The sequence below is a fragment of the Alosa pseudoharengus genome, unplaced genomic scaffold, assembly GCF_046254945.1.
Source record: "Alosa pseudoharengus isolate Yale_2024_CS ecotype anadromous, Long Island Sound unplaced genomic scaffold, YU_APseudo_1.1 YU_APseudo_1.1_scf_19, whole genome shotgun sequence".
Lineage (NCBI taxonomy): Eukaryota > Metazoa > Chordata > Actinopteri > Clupeiformes > Clupeidae > Alosa > Alosa pseudoharengus.
In genome coordinates this window covers 7377565-7389332 of record NW_027468657.1, presented here as the reverse complement: position 1 = coordinate 7389332, position 11768 = coordinate 7377565, and the positions used below count along the sequence as shown (strand labels likewise).

The window sequence follows — 11768 nt, the reverse complement described above, 5'->3', positions numbered from 1 at the left end:
CTTGCAGCGAACCGCGCAAAAGCAAACCCCTGGCACTTTAATTTCTTTACACCATGGCTTGTTAGTTCTCCTCCGTTTCCAACAGCTGCCCATCTCCATTTATTTTTTTTAACTTTTGACACCTGCCTTCCTTTAGCAACCACGCATCCATGACAGCTATAGTGGCCTTGCCAAATAGACGCACACAAATCATGACGCTAATATGCGAGGTTCGGTAGGCCTACTGGTTATGGTTTTGTGCTATAAATTAATAATATTTTATAGCAAAGTTTTAAGTTGACTATTTTAATTGCATGATTATTTTTTGTCAACATACACTCACAACCTACTGTCGTTAAAAGTGAGGCCTAAGCAAAATAGGCTACAAGGCTGTCTGTGCGTCACAAACACGACTGACCCCCTTACTCGACAGTTCGCGATTATGACAATATTATTATTATTTTATGTTAACACGCTCAGTCAAAACCTTCCGTCGCAAATTGTGAAAAACATTGTTGTCATAATAGACGTGATAATAAATTGCATAGGCTACGGTTTATATTGCGTCGCTTTACACATAATGTTAGTTGCATTGATTAAAAACTGACCTCCCCTGACAAGAGTTCGCGATAGTAAGAAATTGTCTACATTGATGCACGGAAAGAACACAGACGCTTCTTCTCATATCCAAAAAAGTTAAACGGATTGGCCAACCTCATCAGCTGTCTCGATTGTGTCACTATAATCCAACTTTTAGACCGTTATAGTCCTCCATACGTGTTCTTTTTTTTAAGCAAACGCTCAAGACAAGTGTACAACATAAACAAAGCGAAACTCATGGCTGACGTAGGCTATCGTCTTGAGCGGTCACTGATTGAGACACAGAAAGTTCTCAAGAACACTATTAGGTCTTAAACATTTACCTAATATTTGTAGTTGCCTTAAAAAAGGAAAAGCAAAGGTGACAGTCCCCCCCCCCTCCTATTTTTTTTTTCTCATCGGATCTGCATCGATCTCAAATATGACATTTCTAAAATCAAATTGGTGGAAATCCGTCCTACGACGGAGAACTTTAATCCTTGACACAGACACACACACGCACAGACACACGCGCACACACACACACAGACAGACACACGCACGCACACACGCCCGCGCACACACACACACACACACACACAAACAGACACATGTAGTGGTAGTGTGAAGTATGACAATTGTGTGTTATGTGGTGTGTGTGTGTATCAGGAATATAAACCCAACACCCCCCCCCCACCCCACTCCTCCTAAAATCCCTCAGTCTCTGTGGTGTCTCCACCTCTGTGTGCTTTCTTACGCAGCGGGGGACTCACTGGTGGAGCTGTGGAGCGCACAGACACACACACGCACACACACGCACACACACACACACGCGCGCTTTCTTACGCAGCGGGGGACTCACTGGTGGAGCTGTGGAGTGGCGGCCGGTGACGCACGTGCGGACTCCCCAGGGCCGGCAGGCTCTTTCATCCCCACCGCACGCGTCTCACAGGCGCTGGGACACAAGCCCCTCTGCGCCGACCCCACGCCCCACGCGTGGCTCTCAGGCTCCCCACACACACCCTCCAATAAGGAGCGGGCACGGTGGGAGATGTGTGAAGGTGTGTGAGAGCTGTAAAATGTCAGTGCTGACAGAAAGCCGATCATCATAAAATGAGATAGATAAATAATGCACACACGAATAGGCCAGAATGCAAAGACACACACACACACACACACACACACACACACACACCTTCACAACATCACAATACACACCTTCAGCAAACTTTGACCTTTTTCAATTATTTAGACATCGAAACTGAGCTCAGAAAATAAGGTGGAGCCGATTCCACCTCTGCTAAGTCCGTTATTTTCATGTCATCCCCCCAGTGTAGCCCAGTAGGAACCCAGCAAGTAAAAAAATAACTCTACCTCAAGGAAAGCTCAAGGTCAATCCCTCTATATCTGTGCTCAAGCTGAAAATAGTATCAATGCAAATGTCTGTGATATTGTAAGGTTGGATGAATGTTCTCTGTATGGAACCAATATTTCCAGTGAAAATGCCATGTGTGCGTGCCTGGGGTGGGTTTGTGTTTCTACTGCATTTTGGACAACCTGTATCTGTCAGCATTGGATGGAAGACATGCTAACTACTAATCTATAAGATAGATAGATAGATAGATAGATAGATAGATAGATACTTTATTGATCTCCAGGGGAAATTCAAGAAAGGGGAGACAGAGACACCAGTGGCCTGCCTGCTGCGTTAATAAATTAATATTGGAATTGGCTTCTGTTTCTCATCGTGCTGCAAGTCTAGGAAATCACTAACACTATCAATTAATTTAAGATGAAAACACATTCCAACATAAGTGGTTCACACAACACAAACTGGCCTTTCCATATGTCAAAAACTTCTCACACGCCAATATCTACCCAGTGACAATCCCTACCGAGTAGCCTCCAGGTAACAATTATCATTTCTTAATATGTAAAATAATTTTCTTAATATGTCATTTAAAAGGTGGGTTTTTTTGGCAGTGTTTTCCAACACTAACATTCTAAGCAGCTGTCTGATGGCCTGGGGCATATTCAACATTAGCTGTATTCACATACCACGTATATTATACATATTTATTACATTTTATTAAATTGTAAATACAACACTTGGGCATCAACAGCTAACATACTGAACAGGGGCCGGTTCCACAAAACGTTCTTATCGCTAAATAGTTCTTAACCTATTCCTTTACCTCTCTCTTAACGTTATGGCACGATTCCCGACACGTTCCTACGCTAAGTATATCTTCTGTAAGTCACACGTTCGTAAGGTTGGTCTGGGGCCGGTTCCCCAAAAACGTTCTTATCGCTAAGTAGTTCTTAACCTATTCCTTAACCTCTCTCTTAACGTTATGGCATGATTCCCGACACGTTCGTACGCTAAGTATATCTTCTGTAGGTCACACTTTCGTAAGGTTGGTCTGGACCATTCGTAGCTCTCTCTTAGCGTTGTTTGAGCTCTCAAGGCGCTAGTCGCCGCCACTGTGCAGCAGTCTTTAATCAGCGCAGCGCAGTACAAGTCAAACTATGGTACAGTATGTTGATGATGTTGTGGCTCAACGATGATTTTATGTTATGGACATTTTAAGACTAATAATAAAATATGTTCGCAATGGATGCAGGCCTATTTATGAAGTTTACTTTATTTGGCATCAGAACTAATATGATGGTAAGCCTAGGCTAGGCTATTTCGTAATGTCATTAAAGCGTTCAAATTGGCAATCACTTTTGATCATTAAAAGCTGGCAAAGAATTTGCCTCTAAATGGTTGCTTTTTATTGAAAACATTAACCAATGGCAATCATTTTTTTTAATTTGAACCTTGAATTTCCCCTGGGGATCAATAAAGTATCTATCTATCTATCTATCTATCTATCTATCTATCTATCTATCAATACCGCATTAAACAGAAGTAACTGCAGCTGCTTGCCTATCAATTATAATTGTAAGGTACCTTACCATTAATATAAAAGTGTATTACATAATTTTAAGAAGTTGTTAAATCCATGTCAAGAAGCGGCACAAGTGGCACAACGGGATAAGGAGGGTGGATGATTAGCGAGGGATAGGCCTACCCGGTTAGTCTACCCGTCACAACATATCGTGTGAACCTATTACTGACAATTTGATAATTTAGTTAATAGTTTATATTTTACTGATAACTTAAACTATGTTAAAATAAATGTTACTGGAATAATTTGAGGAATGTTTCATTTGAATAGAAAGTGTTGTGTTTCTTAACGCCGTCATGCACCTTCACGTGAAGTAGAAAATCGATTCCTGAGCAATCGATGCCAACTAATTCAGCACCTTCACTTGGGACAGCGCCTTTGTGACGTCGAACGTAAGAAGCAGCGTGTTAAGAAGCTTCCTAAGGGACACTTCGGGGAACACAAACAACTTTGGTAAGATATATCTTTTGAGTCTTCTTAGCGCGCTAAGAGTGAGCGTTATCGGGGAACCGGCTCCAGGTCATTCATATAAACAGTAACAGTAGCAATGTACTCTACTTACAGTAATCATTGTATTTAGTCCCACTGGTGGTACACTATAAATTCTATACAATTCACATGACAAGTGGCACGCTTTCCTTGTCAAGTTTAATTAAGCCCTCCTCTATATATAACTAATTCAGCTCAATTGATATCAATGAATGGAAGTCCCGCAAGAGAATATCACCACAGTCAGTCAATGGAAAGAGCAGCACACTCCATCGCACAGATAAACATGGAGATTTCACACATTTCTGCAACCAAATAAAGGGAATATCCAATAAGGGTTCATGAATATTTCTTTTTCATTTTCACTTCCTACATCCTGCGATACACTTTGGGGAACGAGAGGGAGAGACAACGAGAGGTTACATTAATGCTTGATGGCTCTCTGCCTGTTATCTAAGAACAACTTTGCAAAAAATTAGCAAATGATTTCAGCACATTCAGCATATCCTGCTTTTAACGGCTATCAAAAATAGACACGGCGAGGCACCAATACAATGAAGGGCCCCTGGGAGAAGCTCATTTTTTAAATTAAAAACAAATAATTATACTCCTTGGGTCTCCCCCAGTGACCTGAGATCCAATTGGCTGATGGGAAGAGCAAAAAAAAAAGTATTTCTCTTCAAGCCTCCTTTGAAATACCTTTAATGATCACCAGAGGGTATGGGAGCCTGTCCCCCTCTGGCCCCCGAGGAAAATAAGATGGAGGAGGGGTTGAAGAGGGCTCCTATGCAGATGACCTTCTCAGTTGAAAATGCAAGGGTCATTCCCACAAGGGAGGAGTGGCCTTATCGTCCAGTGAGGGCTCTCAAAGGCCCACAGTGATTAAAATGACTGTGGTACAAGGGAGACAAACGCAGCTCCGAGGGATGGTGTAACCAGAGTCTGGGGAGGCTGAGCGGAAATCGTCTCTTAAATGACTGAGTCACGAAGGATTGGTGTCAAACTCAGAAATGCTCACTAGATGGTAACTCCGTTAGAACAGTGAGGTTTTTTTGTTTTTAATCACACATGCCGAGACACGAACTGAATCATACTGAACAGAGTAGAACAGCAGCATAATGAGGCACTTTAGCCCCAGTAATGAGCCATTGCTGGGTTTCTCTAAAGCCTTACCATTTTGGAAAGTCTTACTTCCTGCTACTGTTAATGAACAAGACATTATCATGAGGTGCGGTCAGGGATTTTAAACATGCTGCCACAAGTAACTACAATATTTTTTTTCTCTTCTTGACAGTTCAAGTTGGTTTCGGTGTTACTTGGTTAAGAATACCATATTGCTATAGTAATCATTCGCTAACCAAAGCAAGAATGACATCTGTACGTGGAAAAAGTTTTCTTTTGTGTTTTTGGTGTTATTGTTACTTACGGACACGATTGCAGCCAAGGTTTCAATGCCTCCTGTTGAGAGGGTGATGTAAGGAATCAATTCTTTCTTGAAGCCCGCGTCTGTGAAAATTCCATTGGTGTAATACCAAATCTGTCAAAAGAGGAACACAATGTTAAACACTCAAAATGCATGATGAAACATGAAACACGGTTCAATGTAACAATGTATGAAGTATACTATCTGTGCATTATATGAGATTAGCTTTATATATCCCAAGGAAATTTAAATGTCACAGCATGTTACAGACCATTAACAAGAACAAGACAACATATGTATTGTTATTACTGTGAAGATTTGCTATTACCGGTATTCGGATAAAACTATTTAGTCTATTACTATTATCATTATTTTTATGTAGGCTTAGGCTATATAAATACTTCAAACTGTTCATTATTGGTAGTAATGTTGATTACTGTTGTTGTACATTAGGGTGCATCAGTTGCCCCCTAAAAATGAAAAGTTCCTTCGATCATGATGCATTTTTGTTTTTATGTTCCTTTTGGTAAGAAAACACACTGGGTGAAATATTTTGACAAAATTCAAAAGTTTAATGGTGGCACCAGGAGCTCAAAGTTATGGAAAAAGCCGCTATTTTACAACTTATATGACAACATTTCGATCACTTTTCATGAAACATTATGGCACCTTATAGAGTATACCAAATATCTTAGATACTGTAGACAGTATGTCTAGAATGTCTAAAAATATTTGGAGGTTTATTTTAGGGTGTCACTAGCATTCTATCAGTGCTGCCTAATGTGCCTATGCATATGCTAGCCCCCATTATAATGATGCTGGATTACCTGTTTTCAATACAACTGAAGATACAAGTGAAATGTTAAAAAGCAAATTCTCAATGTCTATTTTCTATGTGGCCGTCTCAAATTTGGAACCATTACTCTGTCTTTTGCTACAACTTGCACAATGTTCTGGAATCTCTCTTCTATTGTGGCAGAACCAACTTTCTCATGGGCTAGTTTAACCCCACGCTCTGCCACATCATTTGTCACAATGAAGTTTGTAAGTGTTGCCTTTATCCTCTCGTAAGGTGTCAAGCCATCCCATTGTGACACTGGTGTTGAGAGCAGATGTTCATCAAATATATCAAAAGCTGCAAAGAACAGCCACGAGTCTTCACCTATGAAGTTTTCCAGTTTGAGGGCCACAGCTTCCTCTGGTAGACTTGGAAAGCATGGTTTGCTGTAGTCTGTTCCTGTCCTGTTCCTGGGGGGTAGCAGCCTTTGGGAAGCTCAGCAATCTATCCACCATAGCCTGCTTAGTGAATGTCTGCACTCTCTCACTGAACAGAGCATGGTACAAGCTCTGCTGTCAAATAGCACAGGTGGTTTGAGAAGGTCTTAATTGCAATTTGAGCTATCTCTCTATCGACTTTTTTTGTACAAGTAGAGATCTTTGAGTAGTTGCAGGTCATTTTGTGGTGCAGATGTACCAGGTGAACCACCATTTTGCATAGACGAAACAAACAAACTTCACCAATCTTTAGTAGCAGCTGGTCCAAGCCCAGGGGCGTAGATTTGCGTGAGGACCGAAGTACGTGTCCACACCAATATCAAATTACGACTGAAATGTCCCCACCAATATTCAGGTTGAAATGGGGAAAAAAGAGTTAAATCATTTCTCACTTCAGTGCTGTGGATCATCTCGTACAGATCTTGTAATCTGCAGTAGCCTATAAGGGTAAATCGCGCTGATTTGAAGTTTACTTTACTTCACTACAAGCATGAAGTGCGTCCAAATTCACACATTCTATGTTGAACTCCTCGAGAAGTAGGCTACTCATCACACATGCGTCACATGAAAGAGCCTTTTCTCAGCTTTTAAACGGTGCTAGCTAGCCACTGTTTGCTGTGATAAACAGTTCGTGAGAAAAATAACTTCAAGAGATTTAATAATTATTCTCTGCGCCCATCTCCACATCCATTCGTCTCGGTGGAATATCGTAGCTAGGCCTACACACTCTTCACGCAACACATGACAAACCATATATCAGAATAAACAGCAGACCTTACCAAACACAAAGGTGTAATGCATTCCCGTGTATAGTTAGCTGTTCCAGAGTAATCCGTTTTTTAAATAAATTATAGAAAAATTCAACATGGTCTTTCGGCTGCATTTCTTAAAACTGAGCTGTGCTTACATCGCCTAGATATCTGTAAATATTACAATCAGAGAATATACAGGCAGCTCACGGTTAAGAGTTTGTCAATGTAGCCGTAATGATTTCTTTTCACAAAATGCTAAGCATGCATGTATTTAAGTTTCTTAAAACTGAGCTGTGCTTAAATAGGCATGATTTCATAACAGACCAAATAGAAAATAAATGTTAAATATAGCCATATATAAATATATAAATACATATCTGTAGCCTACATAAAATCATATTATGTAGGCTACACAGTGTAGTTAGATCAAGTTGAACAGTAGCACATTTTAATCATGGATATAGTTGGACAGTAGCAATCATTTTATATATCTATAGTGGCTGGTGAAAGAGTTGAGTTTTTTTTTTTTTTTTCGGGCGGGGGGGGGGGGGGGGGGGTGTTAGAGGGTAGTGTCCCCACCAAAGCTCAGACCAAACCTACGCCCTTGTCCAAGCCCATACAGCAAAGATGATGCATGAGTTTTACAAGCAGCCATACTTATCGAATTGAATTTTAGAGTTTATACTTGCAAAAACGCATGATTTAATAAAATAAATTATACCTGACTACTAAAGTCAACATTTTGTTTTCAGTGAGAAGGTATTGTTTCCATCACACCACCCTGCATATATCAGAGATGTACCCATCACCTATCTGCTGACTTCAACTGAATGGAACCTCGATTACGGTACACTGCAGGGGAGAAAAACTCTTTCAGATCTTTATGTAAATTCATAATACCCTCTGCAAATTAATGTATCATTCAAATGCACTCGCACTCTTCTACTTTTCATCATTCTGCTCTTCCTTTTCCACCTTTCTGTCAGTCTCCTGCTCTCTCTCTCTCTCTCTCTCTCTCTCTCTCTCTCTCTCTCTGTCTCTCTGTCTCGGCACAAACACATAAACACATACGCACATGCATATACACATACATGCACATACTCAGTAGAGAGCCTAATAGTTGACAAAATCAAAACATTTCTCAGAGCTGAAATGAAAGGCAGATGAATATAATGTCAGTGCCACTGACTGAGCATTAGACCTGGATGGGAAATGTGCTTGTGATTGGGTCTGTCAGTCTTGGTTTGTGGTGGCACAGCACAGATAGCATTCCATTATCATAATGTTATGACGCACACAGGAGAAGGAGATGCAGTCTGCTCTGGGGTGATGACTGAAAATTGCCTTGGCACTGTGAGGGGGCCAATTTATGCGCTCACAAACCCCTTCAAAATGGTCAGGGTTTCGGCTCAGAGCAACACAGCTATACGCTATCTCTTCAGCGTAACAACAGGATAATCAATAGCCATTGCACTTTTGACAGCGTGTCAAAAGGATGCCTACAAGCAAAATGTGTATGTGTAAAGATAAGGACAGGCAGGTTTTCAAGATTACACTGTTTTGGAACACAAACAAAATATTACATACAATAGTGAGATGATATTGTTTGGCTTCAAGAATTACTTCCTACTAATCATTTCCTCGTCTCCAATTCATCCCTCACTAGACTGCATTCTCTGGTGAGACATGTAAGCCGTAGTTTAGGAGAGATTCAGGGCCCTATCTTCAGGGCGATCTGAAATGTCTGGTCAGGCGCAAAGTTTAAAGACATTTAAGGCGTGTCCAGTCTATATTTGCAAATTTAATGGTGTGATTTTGTGATCAAACGCTGAGCGCAAAACGATTGTATTTATGTTTCTTAATCAGTCATGGGTATGTTTTGGGCGTAATATCCTTTAAACCAATGAGTGACATCTGTCAATCTCTTTAAGAGCCAGCAGCGCAACATCAAACAGCCCTGTCGGTATTTTGTTAGTCAGCGGCACATTTGAAGTAATCTGCTTGCACAATTCCACTAGTAGGCCACTTGTTTTACTAAAACCTGTGTATGACTAGCAGAGTATAGCCTACATGCATTCTGCGCTCAGCTATTATTTGAGCTGATAGGCAGAGTGAAACTACCTCCACTGTGATCACATAGTCAACGGCAAAACAGTTCTAGACAGTTATTTTCTTTCATTATTGACTGACAAGGGGTTACAATTGAAAACGTAGCCTGAAAAAGCAAAACGTACCCCAATAATGTTCGAAAGACTGAATAAAAATCCTAAGGATATTTATCCTGCAGAGGAGTTGTTTGGGACTGGTTGCTAAGGGGTGCTTACATCTTGTAACAGTGCGTCTTCAGCTTTGCTTTAAATGCACCGTTCGCTATAGACCAGGTTTTTCTTGTGTAAGATGAAAAAGGGTGCAAGATACTGATTTTTGGATCATGCAAAAGACCACACCTTATGTCGTTAATTGCCACATCCCTGGACGCCGCAGGTTTAATAAAAGTGGAGTGCATAGCGAAAAATTAATCACTAATAAAATAATAAGTACATTCTGCAGAGGTATTACTGATGATAATGTGCTTGCTACCAAGGAACCAGTTTCCACTTTAGAATGGGAGCCAATCTCCCAGTTATTAAGTGATATTTCACACAGCAACCTGGGCAGTGAAATGCAGCAATGAGGTTGAGCCATACACTTGCTTATTCTACAACTGTTCTCCTACTATTTGGGATTTATTCAGACAGTATACAAGTAGGTTATGCATATTCTATTTTGGTACTTACTACTAATTAGTATGTAGAGATCAAGGCTTACAAGGTCATTATTAAGATTATATCAATAATAAAGGCCTAATTCGTCATGAACAAGAAATTTGTGAATACACACCTAACAAATGGTTAATGTTGCCTAACACATGCCTTACAAGTCACTAATACAGGTATTAATTAGGTATGTATTGGTGGCTAACATGTGAACCTTAAAATAAAGTGTTACCATTGTTTTATATGATTCAGTTTGCTATTTGTAATACTTCACATATTCACATTTAATATATGATTTTATCTCTTTTTCTAAGTGTTTATGTAAGAGTAAATAAGTTGCAATCAAATTGAAAATAATAATACTAATTTGTGTGACTGACAGTACAAAGGTACTGATGTGCAGCCCGGCAGATAGAGAAGATGGCAGGTGGACAAGATAACAGTACAGATGGCTTCACATGCAGACCACTGAATTACGCATCACCATCATACATCACACTCATTGATATTCCACACATACTGTAACCTGTGCAGACTGAAGATAGGTGATACATTACAATTACTCCACAGAGGGGCTCTTGAACAACGTCTTCTCAGATCTCAGAGCATCAATCATAGTCCAAGCAAAGGACAATACTGTTGCTCCATATCTCTTATTTATAGCATAAAGGATGTGCATAATGTGAGGTATTGTATTGCAAGTCAACTGTGAATACAATTGATCTGAGGTTGCATCTTGTTAAGAGCAGTGACATATTCTAGAGGAATATACGAGGCGGAAGAGACAGAACTGACATAAAGGTTTTTGTGTCAAGTCCTCAGCACCTTCCACTGGCTGAGTGTTTTTCCCTGCCCCTCTCCCCCCCCCCCCAGTGCAGTCTGGCACTCACCGCATTAAGGCCGCACAGCTGGTAGCATGCCATGGTGACAACGACAGTGATGACCTGCCAGCGGAGGCTGCGGTTCCGGAAAAGGTCAAGGGGCGACGCCGCCACGATTGTGTTCTGGGTCCTGCCCTCAGCGTGGACCTCCTCAATTTCCTGCGACACGTCCTTCTTGCCAAGAAAAGCCTGGAACGCTGATACACACACATGGAAACACACACACACACACACACACACACACACACACACACACACATACACAAACAACACACACACACACACACACACACACACACACACACACACATACACAAACAACACACACACACACACACACACACACACACACACACATACACAAAAACACAGATTGGTCAGATCAATGGATTGCAACCAGAGTTGGAAACCAAAGCAAACAGAATCTGTGTTCTAAAAAGTTATGCTCTAAAAAGACCTCAAAGTCAGAAAGTTCCCTTGATTTGCACCGTCGATGTTATGTTAGCCTGCTGAAAAAGAAATACAAACTCACAGACACAGACACAGACAAGAATATTGTTCTGAAATACTGAACTTCCATTCCACACATTGCATCTGAACTTCCATTGTTTCCAAAGAACCTTGAAACAAAGTGTGAAAGTCTTTGAAACTCAAGAGATAAGGACAGCCTATCTGCTCTA

General features: G+C 40.7%; 1 protein-coding gene across 1 annotated transcript in view; it reads right to left on the bottom strand.

Moving 5' to 3' along the window:
- Positions 1 to 11768, bottom strand: part of slc2a9l2 (solute carrier family 2 member 9, like 2) — a 165606-nt gene that overhangs the window by 89734 nt on the left and 64104 nt on the right. Inside the window, exons 6-7 of the mRNA XM_076293121.1 lie at positions 11098 to 11285; positions 5428 to 5538 (exon numbers count right to left, since the gene is read on the bottom strand). Of these exons, the coding sequence (XP_076149236.1) occupies positions 5428 to 5538; positions 11098 to 11285 (299 nt within the window). The remainder of the gene's footprint in view (positions 1 to 5427; positions 5539 to 11097; positions 11286 to 11768) is intronic.